This window comes from Mchenga conophoros, linkage group LG7 (assembly GCF_057382185.1).
Source record: "Mchenga conophoros isolate Kocher_MC1m ecotype Shallow Benthic linkage group LG7, M_conophoros_male_GT1.1, whole genome shotgun sequence".
Classification (NCBI taxonomy): Eukaryota; Metazoa; Chordata; class Actinopteri; order Cichliformes; family Cichlidae; genus Mchenga; species Mchenga conophoros.
This window is the reverse complement of record NC_140532.1, coordinates 1,252,216-1,278,928: the sequence shown is the minus strand read 5'-3', so window position 1 is coordinate 1,278,928 and position 26,713 is coordinate 1,252,216. Positions and strand designations below refer to the sequence as shown.

Genomic DNA, 26,713 nt, shown 5'->3' with positions numbered 1-26,713 from the left:
AAATAGGACAGGGGGAATGAATGAGAGAGAGAGGGGGAGAGAAAGAAAAAAAACCAAAGGGGAGAAGAGACGGTGAGAAGGGGGGGGGAGAGAGAGAAAAAAAAAAAAAAAAAACTCCTGGGTCACCTGTATGGAGAAAAAAAACAAACAAACAAACAAACAAACAAACAAACAGAGGAGACAGCAAACAACAAAGAGCAACATAATAATAGAGAAAACAAAGCACCATCACAATAAACTAGCTAGTCATAGATATCAATATTTACTAAGTAATAAACGATATTGTGCAGCACGCAAGATAGACAGCGCACAGTGTGCTTTGAGGCAGCAGCCAAGAAAGCTTTAGTCCGTGTCTGTGAATACCCATGTGTGCATACCTGTGTGGATCAGCATGCTTGCATTCCAAAGGTTTCTCCATGTAATGATCTGCTAGGGAGTGTGGGGGGGCCACAGCCCCGTCCTCCAGGGTGTGAAGCGGGTATGGAGGAGATCAAAACTCCAGACATCCAGAGGCCCCCAGAACACAAGAGACCATGGAAGACCAACAGAGGGGCAGCCGCGCCACTGTCCCAGAAAGAGCTGAGGAGAGTCCCAGATGAGGGCTCGCCCAGCAGCCGCAGAGCAGAAGTCAGGGGGAGTTGCAGTGACGCGCCCGTGAGCTCCGCCGGCCCCCAGCTGCGCCTGAGTGACCGAGCCCTAGGCCGAGAGGCCGGGGGCACCCCACCTCCAAAGGGGCCCGAGCGAGCCCCAGGCCCCAGGCCCCGACAAGCGGCCGCCAAGGAGTGAGCCGGTGTGTACCCGGACGCCCACCCCTGGACACAAAGAACCACCAACACACCGACACCTTTTCCGGTAATTTGTGCCCCACCAGTGAGGCATGCCACACACTTTGAGAATTGCTGCCCTATAGCCCAACAAGCAAAATGAAACCTTTATGGTGCTGTGACATGAGAATCTATTCCAACATAATCTTCTGCTGGTAAAGTTTTTCTTTATTGTTTTTTAATTTCTTAAGACATTGGAGACCTACATAAAGAACGATTCAATAAGTCGCTGAGTGGATTTCCCACTGTATAGACTATGTGCACCTTAGCATATGCTACTTCCGGTGGGGAAACTCCTGTAGGGCTTCGTTTCCAGTGTGATATTCGCGTCTTGTTTACGGTCGGGTTTTCCAAAAAAAAGGTCAACCAAATGGACGAATCAAGCGGCGATTTACATTTCTCAAGATGTCTTGGGCATTTACCGAATATGTCTGTAGATGATGTTCATCGACTTATCGATATTTTTCCCTCGCACCTCAGAGCAAAAGAGAGAAAGGGTTGAAATTTCTCAGTATTTGTATATAGAGTTCCCTTGTCTTGATGCATGCTCAGTCATCCAGGTAAGTAAATCTCCAAAGGTTGATTCTGTGCATCTGGACGTAGCGTTTTGTGGGAGAAACGTTTCATCCCTCATCCAAGTGACGTCTTCAGTCTCAGCTGACTGCAGGTTTCAATCTTATAAACAGTACATTTGCATAATGACTGGTCAGTTCCTTAATCTTAATTATGCAAATTCTCATGACCATTGACCAAAACCCACTGATCAATGGCCATGAGTACCTACCCTGGAACACCACCAAGTCATTGGTTCAGATATGTGGATGACACCTGGGTGAAAATCAAATCTCAGGACGTTCCACATTTCACGGATCACATTAACTCATCAAATTCACCAGGGAGGATATGAAAAGTGGCAGGTTAGCCTTCTTAGACTGTGAGATTTCCATCAGTAATGGGGGACATCTAAAAGCTGACGTGTACCGTAAACCTGCACATACGGATCAGTATTTAAGGTTTGACTCTCATCATCCACTGGAGCACAAACTGGGCGTCATCAGGACGCTACAACACAGAGCGAACACCATCCCCACTGACACAGCAGCCAGGGAGGCAGAAGAACATCAAGAAGGCCCTGAGTAAATGTGGTTATCCCCACAAAGCTGGGAAGGCTCCTAAAGAAAGCTCCAGCCGATCCAGGAGAGAAGAACAACCGCTGCCTAAGTGAAAACCTGTAGTGATCCCGTACGTGTCAGGAGTATCGGAGCAGCTGAGACGCATTTTTTCTAAACATCAGGTCTCTGTGGCTTTTAAACCCCAAAACACGCTGCGGCAAAAACTGGTCCAGCCCAAGGATCGGGTCCCCGACACAAACAGAGTAACATGGTGTACACTGTTAAATGCAGGAGGATTGGCAGGATTCATACATCGGGGAAACCAAACAACCTCAGTATTAATCATCAGTATTAATTTTAATTTCAATTCAGGTTAGATTTTTTTTGTGGGCAACGCAGATTTTCTGTGCGCAGAGACCGTGCCAGCAGTGCGCAATTGCGCACGTGGCAGCTTAGGGAACATTGGTGGTGAGTGTTCCCAGACTACAGCCAGATCAACTATGCTATGTGATAGTCAGTAGATGGGTTCCAAATTGAAGATCATATGCAAGTTTTGGAGACTGTTTATTACTAATCACTGTGTAACTGCTGTAAATTCACAGTAACTGCCATCTCCTTACAAATGTTTTTTGGATTAACCACACTTATACAGACTGTATAGAACTACCACCTCTAAAATGTTCGTTTGCAGAGAAAAGAGACAGGCAGACTATGCTTACAGGATGTGATGTGACAACACTAATGAAATATTGATGTGTCATATTTGTTCAAGACGTTTTTCTTATGGGCAAAAATATTAAAATCATAATGAACAGGGGTGGTGATTCCTATGACTTTGTGTATATAATTTGGAATTTTTTACAAATGTGGGCCAAAAATAGACACATGATATCATTTCATTCATTTCAAAGGTTTATTTGCATGACGCACAAACAGACACAATTGAAAGGTACAAATGTGTTGTGCCTGAAACGAATTCAAACGTGGTGCAGATGTGTGTCACAGGTTGATCTGGCTGTAGGCTGTGGCACTTGGCCAGAGGTGGCGCTGGTTGACTCGAGTCCATGTTAGTGCACAAAGTAAACTGCTCGCTTTAGTTGTGAAGCAAAAACGCTGAAATCGGAGAAATAAAACATGCGAGGGAACGACTCGTTTACTCTTTCTGTCCTGTGAACAACATCGGCGTGGTGTTAATTGTTTGCTGTTTTCGCCATCGCGTCGTGCATGAGACAATCACCAGGTAAACTCGCGACAGTTTTAAACATTTTGTTGTTCAACAGCATCAAGACTGACGGAGTGTGTTTGAGATAACCTCACAAGTGTCACAGATGACACATTTGGCGTTTTTTTGCTGGTTTGTCGGTAGCAGCTCCTGAAACGCAAGTCTGCCGCACACCTGTTCGACCAAATCCAGTTAATCCAAGAGCGTCTGGAACACCGGAAATGTACAACCCTACAGCCGGTCTTAAAACAGGAAGTTAGCATTTTGTCGTGCACAGGGGCTGTATCCCAATTCGGGGTCTGCAGCCTTAAAGGCCGCACTTTAAGGCCGATTACGTCGAAGCGACAAAGGCTGTCCCAATTCGAAGGCTGCTCGAAATGCGGCCCTCAAATGCATCCTTCATTTCCCTGAATTTTAAGGACGTGGCGGTGTAGACTTCGTGGCCCAACATATCCCAGAATGCATAGCGCGGCGGTGGGTGTGGATTAGTGATGTTCGATTTGTGAACGAATCGTTCAATACTCAAGAATCACTTTACTGACTCGTGAATCATGATTCACAAGCCCAACTGACTCACTGACTCAACCCTGTTGCTGTTAGCAAACTAATTCCATTAGTAGAAATATATCTAGCTTATAATTAAAATTGTGGGGGGGGAAACAACAGCCAGTTTCGTAACAAAAGCATTTCCGCTCTGAACTGGAAGAAAAAACCCTGAGTAGAAGCTCACATCAAGAAAATAGCTCTTCGGTTCAGAGTAGCATCGCGCTGCTAACATGCTAACAACACATTTGAGCTACTCACCCCCTCCCTCCTGTGCTGAATCATAGAACGAGCGAATCACTCAGGACTCGCTCACCCCCTCCCTCCTGTGCTGAATCATAGAGCGAGCGAACGAATCACTCACTCACCCCCTCCCTCCTGGCTCACAGCTTCTTCTTCTTCTTGGTTGGCAACCAATGTTAAGGCGCATTACCGCCCCCTGGCTGAACGCACAGTGGACATTTAGATGAGAAAATATATATTTGACACACTTAAGGAAAATACTAATAAAATACAAATAAACAAAATAAATGTTTATTACGGAATTTTGATAGGAAATTGCTTAATTTTAGAAATGTTTTTGCTCTTTTTTTCTCTATAAAATAGTAGTTGTTTTTTTTTTTAATCATTCATCTTAGCAGTGGGATTTACATGAAAAGGGAAAAAAATTAAGTTTGAGTGAAAATGTAAAATTTTTGCACTCTCTGATCAACTGACTCAGTGACTCAAAACACCCGATTCACTTCGGTGAGTGACTCATTAACACTCGACTCAGTAAAAAGAATCAAATTTACCATCACTAGTCTGGATAACTTTGCCGGAAAAAAACGGTGGATGAGTTGCGCCCGAAGAGTAAACTTTAAGTAAGTACTGAATATTATGTCACTTATTTATGTGCAAATGTTTAATAACGAAGAACATTAAAACATTACTGTTGGCCACATGTCGGCCGAAGTGTGCTCTTCGGCCGCCTCTCATCCGCCGTTTTTTTTTGCATTCTGGGATACGTTGGGCCACGAAGTCTACACTGCCACAGCCTTAAAATTCAGGGAAATGAAGGATGCATTTCAGGGCCGCATTTCGAGCAGCTGTCACTACCCGATCCGTACCAGAAACCCGATCGGTACCCCGCATGCGCAAATCTTACGTCACTTCCTCTCTTTGCCAACATTGCGACATTCAATATATTTGAATGATACGGTTAGCCCCCAGTTAGCTCCTAGCATTTCTCAACAGCCCTGCCTCCTTTTCGACTGCCCGGGACATTTAAACAATGGATAATCCGTATACAAAGAAATTCATGCTTTTCTCCCCAACAGAGAGCGTCCCCCGATTGAGCAACAGCGCCGTAAAATAAGAAGAATGGCGCCTAATTACAGAGTTAATAATGCAGACTTCGTAATATCTCACGTGTAGATTCATCAGCCAGATGAAGTGTTAACTGACAATTGACATCATCATCACTATTCCAACAATCCTCTCCTCACAGACAAGCATAAGCACACTCGGCTATCGCTAAATCAGATTTAACACACGTTTGTAATGACGCTAATTCAGTTTATAATAGGGTTTATTCGCTCGGTCAGCAGGTGGCGGTATCCTCGTACACTGGGGAGTACACTGCCATTAAACGAACAGAAGAAGAAGAAAACATCTGCACATGCGCGGTACGGATCGGGTAGACCCGATTTGTACGGTCAGACTTTACACATGCGCAGTAAGGATCGGAGAGTCCTGATTCGTAACTTTCTTTTTATTTTTCGTTTTTGTCCACATTGTACTGAAATGCTTCATTGTTGCAAACATTTTAAGATATACTTGTTATTCTTAACATCTTAACAGATACTCTGACCTGTAACTATCGTAAAACGCTACGACCGGAAGTAGAAACCTTTCGCGCATGCGGGGTACCGATCGGGTTTCCGGTGTTGTGCCAAAAAGTGATTGTCTGCCAAAAACTGATTTCCGGTATTTGCCAAAAAGCGATTGCTCATATTTAAAGTGCTATAAGTAACTTGTTGGGCTATAATATGTTAAACATATGTCAAATGCATCCCTTATGGATGACATAAAGTCATCTTGAGCCACAAACAACATTCGTGTAGCAAGATACAAGCCGCAATCAGTTTTTGGCAGCGACTTTTATATAACCTTTATTTATGCAGTAAAAAAAAATCTCATTAACATTAAAAATGTATTTTGTAAGAGTAAGTTGCCCAACAGGACAGCAGAAATGTCAGCAAATATTACAGTAGTTCTGTAAAAATATTTTAAGTGGGGATAAAGGACCGGATTGGTTATAATGTAAGTACAAGTTGTAAAGATACTTAAAAAACAGATAATTTTTTAATTCTTTATGTAACCCCTTTGTATCCCCTGTTCACCGAAGTCTATTTACGAACATACGTAAAGATATTACACATAAAAAATACACAGAAACACTGGAAATCACTTTTTGGCAGACAATCACTTTTTGGCACAACACCGGTACGGATCGGGTAGTGATAGTGACAGCAGCCTTTGGATTGGGACAGCCTTCGGCGCGCCGCTGTGACATAATCGGCCTTGAAATGCGTACTTTAAGGCTGCAGACCCTGAATTGGGAGACAGCCACTGTTACACTAGGCAACCTGGGCAGCGCGGGGGAGAGAAAGATGGCGGAATAAGCGGTTGTACAATCTGCGGGTCTGATTAAGAAACGTGATTTTGATGTCCTGTAAAATACTTTACTGACAAACTGTTACTCCAAAGGAAGTAGAACGCAAGCAAAACCCCCTGGAAGTTACTTTGACAGACCTTCAGGCAGACACAAAGATAAACTTAGAGCGATAAAAATGGCTAACCCCAAGCTAACAGGTAGCCTCTCCGACCATGATTACAACCTTGCTGCTATGCGGGAAGCATGTGAGGATGAAGATATAGAAGAGATGGAACTTCAGAAAGAGATCGGAAGACCCATAGGTGACCACACTCCGTTACCAAGTCCCAATCCCAAAAAAATGAAAAGCAAAATAACTGAGAAGCAGGTGAGCATCGAGAATGTATATGAAGTTTTACTTGGCTTCACAAAGAGATGCGAGGAAAGGTTTGATTCGCTTGAAAAGAAGTTGGAAGCCTTCGAACAACGCATTGAAGTAAATACACAGGCGACCCAAAAAAACAGAGAGGAAATTGACAAGCTGAAGACGAAGGTGGAGTCGCTGATGAAGGAAAACAAAGAATTAAAGGAGAGCTGTCGGGAGAGTGCACGTTACCGCAGAAGATGGGACCTCAGAATTTTGGGTCTGACAGAGAAGGACAACGAGAATACACGTGAAACAGTGATCGGCATTCTAACAAGAGTGGTTCCTGTATCAGTGGAAAAACTGCAGCTCATGGTTGATACAGTACACCGACTGGGGAAGAAAGACAATGCAGTGAGCAACAAGGTGCCAAGACCAATCATCATACAGTTCAGCATGAGGACGGCAAGGGATGAAGTATGGAGGAAATCCAAAGAGGCCAGGGTCTGCAAAGAACTGAACATAAAATTTAAAGAAGACTTCTCCAAAGAAGACCGTGAAGCTCGGATCAAGCTGTGGCCCAAGGTGCAGGAAGCTCGAAACAACGGCAAAAGAGCATTCCTAAAGGAGGGTTATGCAATAATAGACGGTAAAAGGATCGATCTGTGAGATGCACTTGAAGAAGTCACTACAAGTTAACCATAAAATGTGGGTATGTATGTGTGTATATATATGTTTATATATACATATCTGTTAAAAATACACAAATAAAAAATAGGAGAGGGTCAAAAAGCAAAGTCGTAGTTAAACGTGAGCTATCCAGAGCTAAAATTGCCACATATATAAAGGGGTGGTACTGTGATAGGGTCGGAGTACTGTTATGATTACATAGGTAGGACACTAGGCTTATTCCTGCTTCAAGCACTTTTTTTTTTCTTCTAGTAAGTGCCAAGGAAGCCGTTACTGTTCTTGTTTTGTATTTTGTTCTTGTGTTTTTGTTTTTTCTTTATCTTATAGATGGCTGTTCTATTAAGTTCCTTAAATGTTCGAGGCTTAAAAAACAATGTCAAACGTAAGGCCATGTTCTTATTCTGCAAGGAAATTAAGGCAAACATTTTGTTTTTACAAGAAACACATTCTGGTAAGGAAGAGGAAACATTTTGGAAACATCAATGGGGAGATAGTATTCTTTATTCACATGGTACTACTCACTCAGCAGGAGTTATGATCTTATTCAACAAATTTGCAGGGAGAGTTATTGATCATAAAAGCGACGGAATGGGGCATTGGATCATGGTGTTGGTAGAAGTCTGTGAACAGAAAATTATTCTTATTAACGTGTATGGATACAATAACAGGTCGCTAAATAGAAATATGATGTCTAACTTAAGTAAATTAATTGCAAAGTGGAGTACTACATATGGTTCTACCCAGGTGATAACTGGAGGCGATTTTAACCTGGCTCCTAACTCATGGCTTGACAGACAACCACAAAGAGGAAATCAACCAGAACACGATAGCATTATTTGTGACTTTTGTACGACAACCAATATGATCGATTATTGGAGGATGACAAACCCAAATACGAAGAAATATACTTGGTTTAGTCCATCAAATAAAAACGTATGTTCAAGATTAGATTATTGGCTTGTCTCCCAAACAGTATCATCATATGTTACGAAATGTGAGACCCAGTCAACCCCACTTACTGATCATTGTCTGATAAGTCTCTTATTATCTCTACGTAAACAACAAAGATCTGACAACATATGGAAATTTAACAATAGTTTATTACAAAACGAAGACTTCTGTAAACAAGTTAAAGAACTTAAATCAGAAATTAACAATATGAGCATGACTAATGTCAGTAAATGGGAATGGTTTAAATATAGTGTGAAACAATTAGCTATAGAAACGGGAAAGAAAGTGTCTGCCCTACGCGTATGTGAACAGAAAAATCTAATTGAACAAATTCATTTATTATGTGGTAAACCCTGTATGACTGCGGAAGAGTCAGAACGCTTACAAACTTTACAAAATAAGCTAGATGAGGTGTACTTGATTAAAGCTAAAGGAGCATATGTAAGGTCTAGAGCCAAGTGGATTGAGCATGGAGAAAAAAATTCATCTTATTTCTATAGTCTAGAGAAGCGTAGACAAACAAAGAAAAAATAACTAAATTGAGTAAGGATGGTACTATAATTGAGGAACCAAACAAAATAAGTGAGGAAATTAACATGTTCTATAGTAATCTGTATAAATCAAGAACTGAAAAAGAAAATGCAGATATGTTTTTGATATGATTAAAGATCAGGTTAAAAAATTGGAAGAGGATGATAAAACATGGTTAGAAGAAGATTTGAATATATCCGAATTAGATACAGCTCTAAAACAAATGAAAAATGGAAAATCGCCTGGAATTGATGGTCTAACGATTGAATTTTATAAAACCTTTTGGCAAGACATTAAAGATTTGTTATTTAATGGCTTTTTGGATTGTTTAAAAAATGAAGAACTATCCCCAACAATGAAAACAGGATTAATAACCTTATTACCCAAACCAAACAAAGATTTACAAATGCTAGACAATTGGAGACCCATAACACTTTTATGTAACGACTACAAATTATTAGCCTTAGTATATGCAAATAGGCTTAAAAGCGTCTTAACCAAATTGATTGATGAGTGCCAATCAGCGTTTATTAAAGGAAGGCAGATTCATAATAACATAAGATTAATATTAGATATGATTGACTATCGATCCTTTATTAATTCAGAAAGTTTAATACTATTTATTGACTTTTTTAAAGCATTTGATTCAATAGACCATAATTTTTTATTTAGATCTTTAGAACTTTTTGGATTTGGAAACAAATTTTGCAAAGTGATCAAACTGTTCTACAAACAAATTTATAGTTATGTTTCGCTCAATCCAGGCATAACATCTAGGATAGACATATTCTGTGGAATTCGACAGGGTTGCCCAATTTCTCCAAAATTATTTATTCTTTGCACTCAATTAATGGCTTACCTCATTGTGAACCATTCAGACATCGAAGGAATAAACATTTTTGATATTGAACTGAAAATAAGTCAGTTTGCAGATGACACAGTAATATTTTTAAAGGATAAATCAATACTCGAGAAAGCATTGAATGTCATTTCAATTTTTTCTAAAGCTTCAGGCTTGTGTCTGAACCTAAAGAAGTGTGAACTTTTGCCACTTTATGATTGTTTGGAAAATAGCATGAGGACGATTCCAGTGAAAAATGAAGTTAAGTATCTAGGCATCTATTTAGACAAAGACATCAACACTAGAGAATCAAAAAACCTAAAAGACAAAATTGATGGCATGTCCAAAACACTAAATCATTGGTTGACGAGAGATATTACAATTTTTGGACGCAATCTATTATCCAAATCAGAGGGCGTCTCAAAGATGGTTTATCCAGCATATTCACTATACATTACCCCGAAAAGCATTAAAAAGATTAACTCTATAATCTATCAATTCATTTGGCGCAATAAAACACATTACATTAAAAAATCACAACTTGTCAAAGATTACGCTAAAGGTGGTATAAAGTCAATTGATTTTCAATCAATGGTTGGAGTATTTAAAATAAACTGGATAAAAGCCTTCCTCTTGAAACCTGACTCCATATGGTTCCATATCCCAAAAAATATTTTCAAAAAGGTGGGAGGGTTGGATTTTCTCCTGAAATGTGGTTTTGATATATTGAAGTTGCCTGTGAAACTGTCAGAATATCATAAGCAGGTCTTGTCTTATTGGAAGATGGTGTTTGCCCATAACTTTTCACCACATTGCTCCACCTTGTGGAATAACAGAACAATTACAATTAATAAGAAGTCATTGTTTATTAAAGAGTGGTTTGAAAAAAACATAATCTTTATAACAGACTTACTTGATGAAAGGGGTCAGTTTCTCTCAGTGGGTGTTTTTAATGCGAAGTTTAACATTCAGTGTTCCCTTAGAGAATATGACAAGGTTTGTAAGGCAATCCCCTTACCTCTGTTGAGTTTGATTCAAGGTTATTTGTATTACTCTAAGGCACAAATTAGTCTACCTTCTTTACATCTAAACCAGATTCCTTTGACGGATAAAAACTGTAATAATAAAACCATGAACAAGATATTTAAAAACAAATTATTTCACGACTTTAACAGTAACACAAAACTAAAAGGGAGTAATGTTAAAATAACGAACAAATATACGCACTTTTTAAAATGGCCTATCCCCCCCAAAGTCAAAGAAATGCAATTTAAAATAATTAATGGATATTACCCAGCAGCTGAAATGCTTAAAAAAAGGTTTGGGTTTGAGGTAGAGCCATGTGGATTTTGTTCACAAAATGCGGAAAGTATTGATCATTTGTTTTTTTCCTGCTCAGTAACAACTGACTTTTGGCAAGATCTAGTAGACTGGTTGAGTATAAGAATAGATGGGATGACCCCACTGACTCTAACACAAGTTTTATATAATAATGGTGATCCATCTAAGGAACTGTCCATGCTACACAAGGTGGTGATAATTATGGGCAAATACCACATACACAAATGCAAATGGCAAAGTAAAAGACCTTCCCTAACTGTATTGAAAATTGAATTAAAATCTTTTTTGTCATCTTTAGAATTACTGAGGGATTCATGTAAAGAGGCTGCTTTGATATGCGACAATGGGACTCAATCTCTATCCTTTTAATGATTGTGTTTTTGGTGTACTAAGTAAGCCACATGTATGTTAAAGTGTTCGCAGAAAGGAAACTGTTATATGTCATAAAAATGGCCTTCATATATTTATGTATATGTATATATGTGTTTTTTTTTTGTTTTGTTTTGTTTTGGTTTTTTTGGTTTTTTTTGGTTTTTTTTCGTTTGATTTCTTATTCAACCTTTTCAAGATGTTGTTGCATAAATGTTGTCTCCCAACGAGAGATTGTAATATGTGCATAAATTTAATTAAAGTATTTAAAAAAAAAAAAAAGCCTCTCACTTCCGCACTTCTCGTACTACGAGTCACCGCGTGGGCCAAACTTAACCTGCACATGTTTCACAGTGCGCATGCTCGAGTTAGCTTCGAGTGTACTTCTGCGGGATGGCAGCAAGAGCGAAACGAGCCAAGGTAACAGTTTGATCCGGTTTGTTTTTAAGCAGCAAACACGACGCCGCGTGTTTCTGTGTACGTGTAACATGCTGTGGTGCACACGCTGGGTTTACGCAGTCGATCGTGATCTGCTACTTAAAACGTGCCGCCATTCAGCTCACTTTATCACTTAGCATTGATGCAAGGAACACAGTTACCTTCTTCTAACTGTAATCATGTGGCTTCGTTTTAGAAGCGCGTGAAACCACGTGCACGATAGCATTAGAGAACACGTGCCTGTTCGTATTGCTGATGTTTCTGCGCTGACAGGTGGAGGATGGCTCAGAGCTGAGCCCTCTGCAGAGCTTTTTACAGTGGTGTGACGGAGTCGGCCTGGAGCTCAGCAGTAAGGTTTGTTACGGCGTCGTGCGACTGCATTTACAGCTTCTTAGTCAGCACTAAGACCTGGTTTAGGACTGACGTTTGTACCTGTAGGTGTGCGTGAGTAAAGAGGGGACCGTGGCCGAGTACGGGATGCTGGCCAAGGATGACATAGAGGACGGGGAGGTTTTGTTCACCATCCCCAGATCAGCTCTCCTCCATCAGGGAACAACCAAAGTTTCTACCTTGCTGGAAAAAGGTGACGTGCAACGCTGCAAAGATGCTGCCTGCCTGCATCCCTCAGTTTGTAACTTTCTCCCTTTTCCTTCACAGAGCAGTCGACTCTGCAGAGCTCGTCGGGTTGGGTTCCCCTGCTGCTGGCTCTGCTGTATGAATACACATCCTCACAGTCCCACTGGAAAGCCTACCTCTCTTTGTGGACAGACTTCAAAACACTGGATCATCCCATGTTCTGGTGAGGAACACGCTTCGGCTCCCATCCTATCCAGAGGTGTGGTGTTACTTCCCTGGTACGATGGCGCGTACATCGGCGTGCTCGCTGGAGTTGTGTTATTTGTTTCCAAACCTGTTTAAATAGCTCACTTAATGAAAGAGCAGAATCCCTTTCCTTTCTGTTCTTCTAATATTTTGTTGAAACTGAGCTTAGTCACATTTCTGCACAGAGATCGGTGTAATTAAAACGTCTCTTCTCAGCAGTGAGCACACAGAGCAATGTCCATGTAATTTCTTTTTTTGCTAAAGATTTTCTCTGAGCCACACACATCAGGTCCAAATGTCTGTCCTTCCTAACTGCACGTGCCAATTTTTGAGCCGCTAATTTGCGTTTGTTTAATTGGCCTGATCTTATTTCAATAATTACCCTGCAGGTAATTATTGAAAGAAAGTGACTGTATCTTTGTTTAGTCTTTCTAAATTATACTACCGTACATGAAATAGTGTTAAATTAATATTTTATTTCCTCTCTTATGGGAAAGAGGAGGAAAACATTTGAGCTGTCCATCCTTTCAGGTCTAAAGAGGAGAGAGGCAGCCTCTTGAAGGGAACAGGTGTGCCGGAGGCAGTGGACAGGGACCTGGCTAACATCCAGCGGGAGTACACAGATGTGGTCCTGCCATTCATGACCAGACATCCTGACCTCTGGAACCCTGGCACACACACTCTGGACTTGTACACACAGCTTGTGGCCTTTGTCATGGCCTACAGGTTAGCATGCATAAATACATAAGACAGTTACAGCAGGGCACGAGTATGTGTGTTTGTTTCTTCTTTCCCATCCCGTCTCTCCATTCGTCTGCAGTTTCCAAGAGCCACAAGATGAGGATGACGACGATGAGGATGAGGATGAGGAGAAGCCTCCCAACCCACCAATGATGGTTCCCATGGCTGACATGCTTAACCATGTGTCCAATCACAATGCTAATCTGGAGTTCACACAAGTGAGGAGACACATCTGTTGTGGCAGCTTTGCACCTTTGAAAATCATATACTGTAGATAAAAAATGGGAGAAGCCAGCGTGATGCCCCCCATTAGTTTTTGATGTCCAAGACAAGCAAGAGGTGGCGAAACACTCGTACAGCACCTGTCTGTGTATGCTTGGACAGTAATGTGGCCATGATGTATAAAATTAGCTTGAAACGAGGGATTGTGGTCATGAACTCATCAGGAAAGCGTAGAATAGAGTCGCTGTGTTTCCAAATTTTAGTTTTGAACAATGAATTTGCGCAACATTTTTTCAGGATAGCTTGAAGATGGTCTGCGTGCGCCCTATTCATAAAGGCCAGGAGGTGTTTAACACGTACGGGCAGATGGCCAACTGGCAGCTGCTTCACATGTACGGCTTCACCGAGCCGTGTTCCAGCAACAGCAACGACACTGCCGACATCCCCGTCGCTAAAGTCTACGAAGCTGCTGCACGAGGTGAACGATAACAACGATAACAGCTTTGTTTCAAAGCGTTGTGACGTGACGGTGTGAACGACATCCCTCATTTTCCCTCCCAGGTGCTCAGTCGGATCTGGACCGGCAGCTGGTTGAGGAGCAGTGGGGGGTGTTGTGTCAGATGACGGAAGAGGAAGCAGCCTTTGTCTTTGGTAAACAAGGCTGCCTTACAGACACAGAGCTCTATACGGCGCTCAAGGTGAGGGAGCACGTAAAAACAGCGCTAGTTATCGTCTGTTTTTACTTATGACAACAGTCGGGACAAACACTTGAAGCAGCGCCGTTTGAGATAAGATTGTTTGCTGATTGACTTTGTTTTCAGGTGCTGTGCATGTCAAAGGAGGAGCTTTCAGAGTTTAAAGACAACGAAGGATGGGAAGAAGACGACGAGGATGATGAGAAGATATCCCTGGCGCTTTCCAACGAGGGTCTTTCCGAGTTAAAGGCTTCATGGAAACGACTGATTTATGAGGCGGCCCATCTGACATTGAGGTCCTACGGAGACGGAGAGGACGAGGAAAAAGTCATGGATGTCGACCGGGCGTTAATGGAGGATAAGGCGGCACTCGCGGGACTGAGCTGCAGGCAGTGGAAGGCGCTGCAAGTACGCTATGGACAGAAGAGCATCCTGCATGGACTCATGGAGCTAACCAAGTCATGAGTTCGGCTCTGACGGGAACCGCAGCCGAGGTTTTTAATCGTATGTGTGCGCAATCGTTTTTAGATGACACGGTTAATAAAACAAATGTCTTACAAGATGGTTTGGGGCTTTTTTGGACTGTTTTCTTCACTATTAATATTGAGATTTCACATTTCATCAGAACATCTCGCAAAAACAAAATCAAGTATTAATATACAGAACGTGAGCCGCTTTAACTCGGACTCGCTCCCACCAACACTGACTTCACTGTCCAGTGAAGGAAAATGTAGTAAAACTATTACACTGAGAACTGACCAGGCTCTAACCATGAATGTCGTGTCACGGTACAGCATACATCTGGAATTAGTTTTAAAAAGTTATTTTGGATTTTCTCCAAACCACTGAGGCTCATATGTCTTATCCTCATCAGAAAAATCAAAGAAACAACCGGTTCTGGTATACCCTCCAGTAGGGCTGCCACAAACGATTATTTTGATAGTCGACTAGTCACCGATTATTTTTACGATTAGTCGACTAATCAGATCATCATCCATTGGACGTAAAACTACAGCTTATTGCACCAGCAGCATCTGCTCTTATAACTATCATTAGCTTACAGCTTGAAGTGTTTAAGGTCTGTGCTAACTAAAAATAAAGACAAGATGATAGTTTATTAAATTTTAATGAAATTTGCAGATTGTTTCGGTGAAGTTTAATGAACTCCTTGCTATCTAAAATATAACAGGACACTGGAGTATATTCTCGAGCATCTCACACTTCTGATAATCAGCTGTCTGCTTGACGTTTATTCAGCTGTGTAAAAACTTTAATCTCAGACAAACTGATTTACTCAGGAACAAATAAAATACTAAAAAAAAAGCCAAACAATAACATTTGTAAGTTATCTAAGTGACTCATATATATTTAACCTGAGTAGCGAAAGACGGCGGTTGGTTTGAAAACGATTTGCCGGGAGTCCAGTGTTCTCACGGTGCTAGTGAGCCTAGCCCCCGGCTCGCTAACGAGCTAGTGGGTAACAGATGTCTCCGAAAACGTCGGAGCGCTTTTGAAAATATGTGGTGTCCTGATAAACTGAGCAGATATTTGAGGTTTACACAGCTACATTCTCACCTGAAAATATGTTAAACGTTTATTTTGTGACCCAGAAAGAATAATAAGAGTAATATTAAAACTAACTAGCTGCCGCCATTGTTGGAAACTGCGCTGGGCCGCGCTATGAATTCTGGGACACAGCTGCTTCTTCTTCTTCGGGGTTTAACGGTAGCTGGCATCCTTGTACATGCAATGCTGCCATCTTCTGTTTCAGTCCGTTATTACACTCTTAAATCCTGCCACTTATTCCTGCGTCTTTTGTGATCTTACAAAGCTTCAAACGACGCGTCGACTATTAAATCAGTCGTCGACGATTTTGATAGTCGACGTAATCGTGACTAGTCGACTAATCGTGGCAGCCCTACCCTCCAGCCACCCGCAGGTCTGTTTCTGATTGTTTGGTCAGGAACATTCTGGTGGAGGTCATTTCTCCTCTCACTCTCTTCAGATGGTGCTGGGAACAGCAAACCTTCTGGCATCAGCATGTATTGATGTGCTATCTTGGGTCCAGATGTCTCCTGTTAGGCATACTGATCTGAGCCAAATGTTGAACTGGTCAAAAAATAAATGTCAGTGGCCTCGACCTGTAAAATCAGTGGTGACGAACTCCAGGCATCGAGGGCCGGTGTCCTTGATCCAACACAGCTGATTTAAATGGCTAAATGACCTCCTCAACATGAAGTTCTCCAGAGGCCTGGGAATGAACTCATTTGATTCAGGTGTGTTGACCCAGGCTGAGATCTAAAACCTGCAGGACACCGGCCCCGAGGCCTGGAGTTCCCCACCGTTGTGTGAAATCATTCCTGTTTTGGGCATTGGCTCATTGTTACCTCTGGACTTAGGGCTGTTCGATACAATGATATATATCGGATGACGATATAAAAACAGCTATCGTTTATTTTACGACACCACGAAACAAACTGTTTACGGCAATAGTTTTTCATCGTTTTGATGGTCACTGTAGCGGCTATATTCATTTCTTAAAGTTCTCTTATATTTAATATAACCACACTACAGACGGACAAGCGCCTGTTTTTACGTGTTGTCGTTAGCAACAACGACAGTAAAACCATCGCGTGGCTCTGCTTTTTTTTGACGTAAACCTTTCACAATAAAGCTCACGATCCTGTTGAGACTTTTCAAAAGAAACTGAATCACGTGAAAGAATGCAGAGAGTTTACGGATGAGAAGCAAAAGCCGTCAGGTGCTAAAAAAACCCCCAAAAAAAAACCCTTAGACTCAAACTTTGAAAGAAAATGTCGGCCGTTACAACTTGTGTCTAAAAATATAGTTTCATGATCTATTAAAACACTCGACTCCAGGTAAAGGACGCCAGCTGGAAACACTTCACACAAGTCGAGCTGCCCGAGATTCACAGAATTTACAGAAAATGTTACATTTTTGTGATTTATATCGTCAGGACGATACATGTCTTAAATCAGGATATGAGATTTGTCATATTGCACAGCCCTTTCTGGACCTGTTGTTAACTTTAAGACTAAGTCTGTCAGACTCGGCCCCCACCGGTCCAGCACCATCACACTCAGCACCGGGTCTCCACAAGGATGTGTTTTGAGTCCCCTCCTGTTTACGCTCTACACATCCGACTGCTCCCCTACCCATCTCTCAAACACCATCATAAAGTTCGCGGATGACACCACAGTGGTTGGACTCATCTCAAGGGGGGATGAGTCGGACTACAGAGATGAGGTCAACAGACTGACTGAGTGGTGTTCAGTTAACAACCTCCAACTGAACACCACGAAAACTAAAGAACTTATCTTGGACTTCAGGAAGGGCAGAGCAGACCCGGCCCCACTCTACATCCACGGGAGCTGTGTGGAGAGGGTACACTCCATGAGGTTTCTGGGCGTGCAGATATCTGATGACCTCTCCTGGACTGCAAATACTACAGTGGTGGTTAAAAAGGCCCAGCAGCGTCTCCACTTTCTGAGAGTGCTCAGGAGGAACAACCTGGAGGAGAGGCTGCTGGTGACATTTTACAGAGCCACCATAGAGAGCATCCTAACGTACGGCATAACAACATGGTATGCAGGGTGCTCAGCTGCAGACAGGAAAGTACTGCAGAGGGTCATCAACACAGCCCAGAAGATCACTGGCTGCTCTCTGCCCAGCCTGGAGGTCACTGCAAACTCTCGGTACCTCAGCAGAGCTGGCAATATCATCAAGGACCACTCTCACCCCAGCAACCAACTGTTTGAACTATTACCGTCAGGCCGACGGTACAGGTCACATAAAACCAGGACAAACAGATTCAGGGATAGCTTCTTTCCCAGAGCTATCACCGTAGTAAATAAGCACAAAAACAACTGAACCTATTCCATACCGTCACTGTCATTATATTATGCTGCTATTCATACTGTCATCATATTAATGCTGCTATCCTGTATATATTGTACTTACTATTGTTTGAGTACTTACGATTGTTTTTTTTGTACTTTTTATATTTTACATTTATATTTATTATTGAAACTTGCACCAAGGGAGTGGCACTCCAATTTCGTTGTACTCTGTACAATGACAATAAAGGCTATTCTATTCTATTCTATTCTAAAGCAGCTGAAACTGATTTACAACCCCGTTTGATAACTTAACTTCCCAGAAGTTTTGACTTGATGCTTAAGAAGTGTTTGATCTTTTGAGCAGTGCTCATATACTTAAATCTGTTTAAGTGGTGCCGTCTTAACGTGACACAGCCAAGCCTCATTAACAATCGTGATAGTCTACAACTGGTAGTTTCTCTTTGGCAGCATATACAGGATTTGACATCAGATTGACCAATACCAAGTCCAAGGACCTTCTCCAACTGAGAAGTTCTCTTTAAACCATCACCTAAACATCTGCAGATCCCTAGATGATCAGTTCAAACCCAACCCAAATGGTTGCCCTCAGATGTGAGGAAACCGGTTATGTTTAGAAACAACTCCAAAGACTCCACTATAAACTGCTGCTGCACCAGCATCACCGTCTACAGTGAAGTATTTGGACTGAGAGTGCGCCAACCAAGAAGCCCGGCTACAAAGCAAAGACATTTATGCTTAACTGAAATTACTAACTGCCCATATGAATAAGCCAAATGTTTTCTGGACAACAGTTCAAATTTAAATGAACTCTGGTCACTCTTTAGCAAACAGACGGCCAGAAACTCGCTGACTACAAAAAGCATTTGGTTCAAAGAGTCCATTTTTCTGGCTTCCTAATATTTAAAAACTAACATGCTTGAAAACTTATTACTGCTAATACAGTTAGTCCCACTTTGTTAATCTTAGTCATGCAGTCCTGAAAGAAGACAGATGAAATAGCAGTTTGAATGCTTTATTTACTGTATGTATGCATACTGCAGTTAAGTAGCAAGAACTAAAGGCAAACTAGAAAGGACTACAAAATACAACACATGGACCAATACATTTACAAAACATTCAAAATGTTACAAAATGGGCTGTATTGGTCCTTCTATTGTTGTTCTTCAATTTGGATCTTTATACAAATTTGTCAAGATACAAGGTTTCCATCACTGCATAATTTTACACGTGCCAGGGAGAGACTTCCAGAGCCAGTTTCAAATGGACAAACCATCAGCAAACGTTCTCCACCAACACACCAGGAGTAGACCCCCACCCCACATGGGAGAACTACATCTTTCTGTCCCACTTGGAGATAAAAGGAATCAAATGAAAGTAGGCAGCTTTTCTCGTCACTCTACCGTTCAGCCGCTGAAGAAAAACAACAACAAAAAAGCCAGGAAAAAAAGGATGTGTGGGAGGGAAGCAAACAGAGGACTTTGGTAGTGAGTGAAAATATGTTTACATGTCTTTACATGTCAAGGTACATTTTATTTGACATGTGCATTGCTTTCCACTTGTCTACTCCCCTATTTTCCCCTTTTTTTTCTCCAATATTTACATCAAAGCGTCAAAAAAAGTATATTAAACAGCATGTCCCGATCCATCTCATCTCAACTCCAAAGGGATATGACAAAAAAGGGGGAGGGAAAAAAAACCTAACTAGATCCATGAGCAGTAGTCCTTTCATCCACAGTCCAAATGACTATGGTTGCCAGTTTATCCAGTGCCAACAGTAAAGAGGGAGGTGTGTATGTGTGGGGTGGTGAGGGGGGTGGATCAAGGCCACAGCATCTCTCCGGGGGCTACGAGCTGGCTGGTACACAGGCTAACTGGCACCGGTGCCCTCCATCACCTGCTGGGCCTGCTTCTGTCCCATGCAGCACTGGGCGACAGACTGAAACAGCCTGAGGAGAGACGGGAGGAAAAGACAGCGTCGGTTTAAGGCGCCACAACAACAGCTGCTCCCAGACATCGCATATCAAACAGGCAACATACTTTTCAATCTCGGGCGCACAGTGCACAAAGTCGTGGCTCCAGAACTTGAAGGCAGGATTCTTGATCAGCTCGATGAAGGTGATGAGGAGACCCCACGGGTGAGGCCTGTTCACTATCAGCCTCTCCAACAGAACCCTAAAGAACAAGGAGGAAACATTAACCAAGTATTCGCAGACGACGCTCAACGACATCGTCTGGACCTCGGATCGGTCTCACCTGGTGATCTGCTCCTGGATGGCCTCAGTGTTGGCCTCGGCAAACAAATAGAGCATCGTGCAGCTGAAGTAGTGAGTGTGACTGTTGGGGTAACGCAGCTGATTGGCGATCGCATTCAAGAACAGGTAACGCCCTGGAAAAAGACAAAATCAGAAGCCTGATGATTTGCTTAAGGTCAGATGCTCAACACCTAAAAATCCAGCTCCGTCTGCACTACCAAGAGCCAGCAAAGACATTCGTTATTTGGGTGAAAAGAGCTTTAAACACAGTTGGTTTCTAAGGAGTAGTGTCTAAATATCTATGAAAAGACCTTAATTTAATGCTGCTAGCCTACCCTCAGTGTCCAGGTCCACAGCCAGATTCTGGAAGATGTCCATGTGAGCGGAGTGGGTGATGGTGCTCATGGAGGGGGTGCTGCCCTTATTGTGGATGTGAGCGATTGCCTGTGTCCCCACATACAACACTAGAGCATTGATCAGCTGGATGTTGTAGCGGTTTCCTGGTTCATTAGACACCTGGGAGACAAAAGACCGCCACAAGCTCGTCACACCTTTGTGCTTCTCTTACTCCTGATTTAAAGTAAACGGACACCAAGCCTACCTGCAGGTTACTACGGAGCTCCGACAGGAACGTCACAGGTGAGCGCGTCTTCAGATACGAGTCCAGATCCTTTTTGAACTGTGACGGCATCACGCCTGTGAAGTTTGTGAGAATCCGCGGAGCGATGTTGATCTCGCTCAGCATGTCCACCTGCGGCAGGAATCGATAAAGGACAGGCCTATTACATCTTTCGGTCTCGAACCAACTTGGCTCATATCCACGATTCACACCAAAGCGCTAATCGAACCTTCAGGTTGGGTGTGAAAGGGTCAGGAAGCCTCATGTTGCGTGGAAAGGCACTGAGGATGAGGTTGCGGAGCTGGATGCAGTTGGGTGGGATGACGTCACAGAAGCCGTAATGGTAATCGCACAGAAACTCTGGGAAGTCGTGAAGCAGAACCAGGAGCACTCGCAGCGTGCCCTGAACGGATCATCAGAACAGCAGACGTTTTCTACACATCACTCAAAATACTCCTTGCTTCAAGAGCAACATTAACACTTAAAAGCCAGGATATTGATTAAAATGACCCTGAAAGATCACCTTGTAGAGGATTTGCATAGGTTTGTTGAGCTCTACGTTCCTCAGGAAAGGGGCCAGGTACTTGAAAAGATCAATCAACAGTTGTGCGTACATGGGCCAACCCTAGAGGACAGCATCGGTTTAGAACAAATATTCAAAAACTATTCAAACAAAAACAGCCATGTGATGTTATTTATGTAAGATTTCTCCTTAAAGACCTTCTGCTGCGGGGTGTGTGCAAGCATCCTGGCAATGAAGATGCGATGAGAAATCAGTTCCAGCCAGGCGTACACAAACCCAGGTGCTTTGGTGGGTCTCAGGATGTGGAAGGTATTGCTGCAGATAAAGGCAAACGTTGGACGACCACATGGACCGAAGAAAACATCACAAGAACTCGCCGAACTACAGTTTCTCGGCAGGACGAGGCCCTTCAGAAAAAGCGACTACTTACCAGAAGGCAGTGAGTGTCTGGAAGTTGATGGTTTCCAGGACATGTTCAGGGGCGTTGAGCTCCAGCAGCAGCATGATGAAAATGCGGTGATACGGCAGCTGCTGGAATTCAGTCTGACGAACATCGTGGTCCTGGATCAACACGCCAACTACAATACCGAGCACCTGTGGAGATATTAAGGTTATACCATAATGAAAATGAGTGAAACTGGGCTATAAATGATATATCAGAATAATATTCAGTGTGATGTGGGTGCACCTTGTTGAGGAGGTTGATTTTTGTCACTGTGTTGGTGGCCTCTCCAGAGTGTTTCACCAGCAGGGCTATGAGCCTCACAAAGGCATCCAGGTTGTGGTAACATTTGGCTCTGATGATGGCTGCACTGGCTGCTGGGTTGTGCTGTTGTTCAGCTTGTGCCCGATAGCTAATCTCCACACACATTTCTGTGCACAGCCGGAAGAAGCGAGTGATCAGGTCATCTGTCTTCAGAATTCCCTGCTGGTGCATCTAGGAAAAAGAAAACGGGGATGCAAACATGAGTAACAGTACTACTTTTTAATCATTCCCATTAACTAATAAATGCTGATAAAAACCTGGCCAACAAAGGCAGAGAAAGCTTTGGTGCTATCCCTGCCAGCAGCAGCGGAGTGATACAGGTTGACCCATTCCCTCAGGAGGTACTCCGCTTTCTCCCTCAAGCCTGGAGGATCATCATATTCTGACGCCTGTGAAATCCCAGAGTGCATCATGAAGTTGGGTCCACCGTGGGCCCGGTCAATCATGGCTTCATAGTTGGAGCGAACCACATCCATCAACTGGGGAAGCCTGGAAACAAGGTGGTAGAGGGCGTAGGAATCAGGTCTCAGCACACTACACCTCCAGAACTACTCATGCCATCAGAGCAAAGGTCAAGCTAGGGTCTGCCACCTCAGACGAGCAGACCACAAACACATGTTCAGATCACTGAACATCAAACACATGTAAGCGCAGTGAACAAATGCCATCACAGAGCAAAGGGAAACATTACCGTCTACCAAGATTTTGCACTAGCATCATAAAACTGGCCAATGGAGCTGTAAAGCAGCCCTGAAGGTTAATCTCCAGCTTCAGATTGTAGCTATAATCATTCCACTTCTAATGAATTAAAACTGCTGTGGTTCATTACCCCTCAGGTGCATTAGCTCTGGAGTGCGCACAGGTCCTCATCAAAGTCTCAATTGTGTGGAAGAGGTCAGCTTCTGTGACGTGGCTCACACTGCGTTCATCCACCAGCAGCAGCTTCACCAACTGCATGGCAAATGCAACCGCCATGTAGTGCAGTCCATTTTCCATTGACTGGAGGGAGGAGGGGAAAACATTTTGTTAATTTAAAAACACATTGACAGAGCAACCAACAGCAAAGGAAACTGATTCAATCAGAAAAAGCATGTTTATGCCTCCAGAAGTTTTATTTCACCAACTTACAGAACAGATGTGAAGACCAGTTAATGGCAGTGAACAGACAAAGACACTACCCACAGAAGTAGAAATGTGTGTACCTGTGCTAGGTGCAGGTCATACTGCTGCATATTTACAAGATGGTTCCTGATCAAAAGCTCCACCGCCTCGACGTTGTACTTGTATTCGTCACGGCATTCAATCAGACACCTGCGAACATGAAGCAAGTCAGAGACACTAAATTTAACAGATTCATGGAAAATGTTACAATAGCTTTTAGGATGGTGCAGGATATCCCATTCTGCACAAAAACTGTTCCAACATAGACGCACCTGGTGATCTGCTTATTGCACCACTGTGGGCCATAGGCACGTCCATCCTGCAGGGCTTTAAGCACCAACAAGTGGCACTCCCTGTAGCGAAGCAGCAAGTCGGCATCGGCGCCACTTGTAGCATCCAGAAGACCTTCAACAGCCTGGAGGATGGAATGAGCATTAAGACCTGACCTGTCTAACAGCGATTGTGAAGACAAAACGACATCAGTTCTATAAACTGCTTCTAAGTATGCACAAAACGAGAAGCTACTGTGCGGAAGACGTCTACGAGCCAAAACTAAACCAGCAACATTTAGTTATCCCACCTTCTGCAGCAAGCCAAGCGCTGCAATGCCATCCCTGGAGTTTCTAGCCAGAGCCACAGCTTCCAGCAAGCTCCGCAAGGCCTGGGTAAGAGGGTTCATGGCAAGCGCTGGAGGGATGGCATGAAGATGCTGCTCCAGGTCTGCTATGCACTTATCATAGATCTGAGCAACATCATCCGTCGCCCATGCCTGTTGCTGAGATAACATGGGGAAAAAAAGTTTGAGTTAAATGCGGCAAGACAAGAAGTATTTAGTTAAATGTTGCTTTCTGAGCAACTCATCCACTGAATATTCATAAATGATGACAGAATAATAAATGATGATCTCTCCATGCTACTCTAACCTGCAGGACATAAACTTCTAAACATGTTATCAGTTCTGTAACACTGTGGTACTTTTCAGCATTCAGCTCTTGTGTTTGGGATGAGTGCGTGGGTCCCTGAAAATAAACGTACCTTCATGGGCTGAGCCAAGAAGCCAGTTGGTTGGGAAAGGTCATTACTTGGCAAGAAACCTGGAACGTTTCTAGCAAACTCCTCATACACAGCCAGCTGCTTAGGGTCCACTCCTCCCACCTGCAGCACAGGCACACCGTTACTCAGAGACTGTATCCACAGATTATGAGTTCTTTTTGTTGCATCTCTTCAAATTAATACAAATTCAGGGCAGGTTTCCATTGTTAATCGTGCGTTTTAAGATAAAACTAGCATGTTACAGTGACCTCACCTTTAGCCTGATCTGCTCTGGCATACGTTCAGCCTGGTAAGTCAGAACAACGGGATCACAATAGCGACGTCCCTCCTGGCGTGCATGCTTCCTCAGCTCAAACTCCTGGAAGAGTAAAAAGGAAACAATGTCAGGAAATTTGACTTAAACGTTTCTACACAGTTACAAAGCTACCGTATTTTCGCGACTATAAGGCGCACATAAAAGTCTTAGATTTTCTTCAAAAAGTGCGGCGCGCCCTATAGCGCAGTGCGCCCTGTGTGTTGTAAGGAGGACATAGTAGAGAACACCATGAGAACGCTAAAGGGTGAAGTGTGGGCGTTGATTGTTTATAAAAGAACAGGTATGTGCGTTATGCAGAACATCGTTGTTTTAACAACCCTGAAAATGGCAAAGAGACACGCTTATGAAGCACAGTTTAAACTGAAGGCCATCAGCTACGCGGAGGAACATGGAAAACAAGCTCCGACAGGTCAAGAAGACGCAGCTGAGTTTCCGCGGACATAAGGCGAGGTGGCCAGAGTTGGAGGAAAGACTCGAGCGGTGGATCATCGAGCAAAGAGCGAGCGGGAGAAGCGTTTCGACTTCACCATTCGACTAAAAGCAGTTTCGCTAGCAGAAGAAATAAAAAATTGAACATTTCCAAGGAGGTCCGTCTTGGTGCTTTCGTTTTATGAAACGGTGCCATTTTTCCATCCGGACCAGGACTACGGTAGCGCAGCAACTTCCAGCGGATTATAAGGAAAAGCTGGCCATCTTCCGCTCCTACTGCAGCAAACACATCGGCGACAAACACATCCAGACCAGCCACATCACTAACATGGACGAGGTCCCGCTCACTTTTGACATCCCGGTGAGTCACACTGTGGAGAAGAAGGGGACCAGCACGGTAGCGATACGCACAACGGGGTATGAAAAGTCTTCTTTCACTGTTGTGCTTGGCTGCCATGCTAATGGACAGAAACTGCCGCCTATGGTGATTTTTAAGCGAAAGACTTTGCCTAAAGAGAAGTTTCCAGCAGGAATCATCATTAAAGCAAATGAAAAGGGCTGGATGGATGAGGAAATGATGAAAGACTGGCTGACCCCCTGGATTGAAACAGGGGTCAAGTGTTTCCTGGTCTTCCTGAAGTCCACGATCAGTTCCTTGGTCTTTGCCACGTTGAGCTGCAGATGATTCTGCTCACACCACGTGACAAAGGAGTCGACCACAGCCCGGTACTCTGTCTCATCATCCCTGCTGATGCATCCAACCACCGCAGAGTCATCAGAAAACTTCTGAAGATGGCAGGTCTCTGTGCAGTGGCTGAAGTCTGTGGTGTAGAGGGTGAAGAGGAAGGGGGAGAGGACAGTCCCCTGTGGTGCCCCTGTGTTGCTAATCACCTTGTCAGACACACACTGTGGGAGACGTACATATTGTGGTCTTCCTGTCAGGTAATCAACAATCCAGGACACCAGAGAAGCATCCACCTGCATCGCTGCTAACTTATCACCCAGGAGGGTCGGCCTGATGGTGTTGAAAGCACTGGAAAAGTCAAAAAACATGACCCTCACAGTGCTCGCCGGCTGGTCCAGATAGGTGTACACGATTGAGCAGGTAGATGATGGCGTCCTCTGTTCCGAGACGAGGCTGATAAGCGAACTGAAGGGGATCCAGATGTGGTCTTACTATGGGTCGCAGCTGGTCCAGGATGAGCCTTTCCAGGGTCTTCATGATGTGGGAGGTCAGTGCCACGGGCCTGTAATCCTGGGGGCCACTGGGACGAGGCGTCTTTGGTACAGGGACGAGGCATGATGTCTTCCACATCACCGGGACCCTCTGCAGACTCAGACTCAGCATAAACAGTTTATGAAAGACTCC

At 43.3% G+C, this 26,713-nt stretch overlaps 2 protein-coding genes across 10 annotated transcripts in view; one reads left to right on the top strand and one right to left on the bottom strand.

Moving 5' to 3' along the window:
• Nucleotides 1–11,741: 11,741 nt before the first annotated feature.
• On the top strand, nucleotides 11,742–14,908 carry setd6 (SET domain containing 6, protein lysine methyltransferase). Its single transcript, XM_085281424.1, has 9 exons — nucleotides 11,742–11,846; nucleotides 12,138–12,218; nucleotides 12,303–12,447; nucleotides 12,522–12,663; nucleotides 13,218–13,412; nucleotides 13,507–13,645; nucleotides 13,947–14,127; nucleotides 14,211–14,347; nucleotides 14,471–14,908. Exons 1-9 carry the CDS (start codon nucleotides 11,820–11,822, stop codon nucleotides 14,807–14,809), a joined length of 1,386 nt encoding a protein of 461 aa, XP_085137550.1. The 5' UTR covers nucleotides 11,742–11,819; the 3' UTR covers nucleotides 14,810–14,908.
• A 4,313-nt stretch (nucleotides 14,909–19,221) lies between these two features.
• The window catches only part of cnot1 (CCR4-NOT transcription complex, subunit 1), a 30,036-nt gene continuing 22,544 nt past the window's right edge, over nucleotides 19,222–26,713 (bottom strand). For all 9 annotated transcript variants that reach the window (XM_085281418.1, XM_085281422.1, XM_085281415.1 and 6 more), the window contains exons 33-49: nucleotides 24,853–24,957; nucleotides 24,582–24,701; nucleotides 24,127–24,321; nucleotides 23,819–23,961; nucleotides 23,588–23,696; nucleotides 23,215–23,384; nucleotides 22,643–22,874; nucleotides 22,308–22,556; nucleotides 22,050–22,213; nucleotides 21,817–21,934; nucleotides 21,620–21,721; nucleotides 21,326–21,499; nucleotides 21,079–21,228; nucleotides 20,813–20,993; nucleotides 20,479–20,611; nucleotides 20,263–20,397; nucleotides 19,222–20,171 (exon numbers count right to left, since the gene is read on the bottom strand). In XM_085281418.1, the coding sequence (XP_085137544.1) occupies nucleotides 20,093–20,171; nucleotides 20,263–20,397; nucleotides 20,479–20,611; nucleotides 20,813–20,993; nucleotides 21,079–21,228; nucleotides 21,326–21,499; nucleotides 21,620–21,721; nucleotides 21,817–21,934; nucleotides 22,050–22,213; nucleotides 22,308–22,556; nucleotides 22,643–22,874; nucleotides 23,215–23,384; nucleotides 23,588–23,696; nucleotides 23,819–23,961; nucleotides 24,127–24,321; nucleotides 24,582–24,701; nucleotides 24,853–24,957 (2,559 nt within the window). In that variant the 3' untranslated portion in view covers nucleotides 19,222–20,092. The remainder of the gene's footprint in view (nucleotides 20,172–20,262; nucleotides 20,398–20,478; nucleotides 20,612–20,812; nucleotides 20,994–21,078; nucleotides 21,229–21,325; nucleotides 21,500–21,619; nucleotides 21,722–21,816; nucleotides 21,935–22,049; nucleotides 22,214–22,307; nucleotides 22,557–22,642; nucleotides 22,875–23,214; nucleotides 23,385–23,587; nucleotides 23,697–23,818; nucleotides 23,962–24,126; nucleotides 24,322–24,581; nucleotides 24,702–24,852; nucleotides 24,958–26,713) is intronic.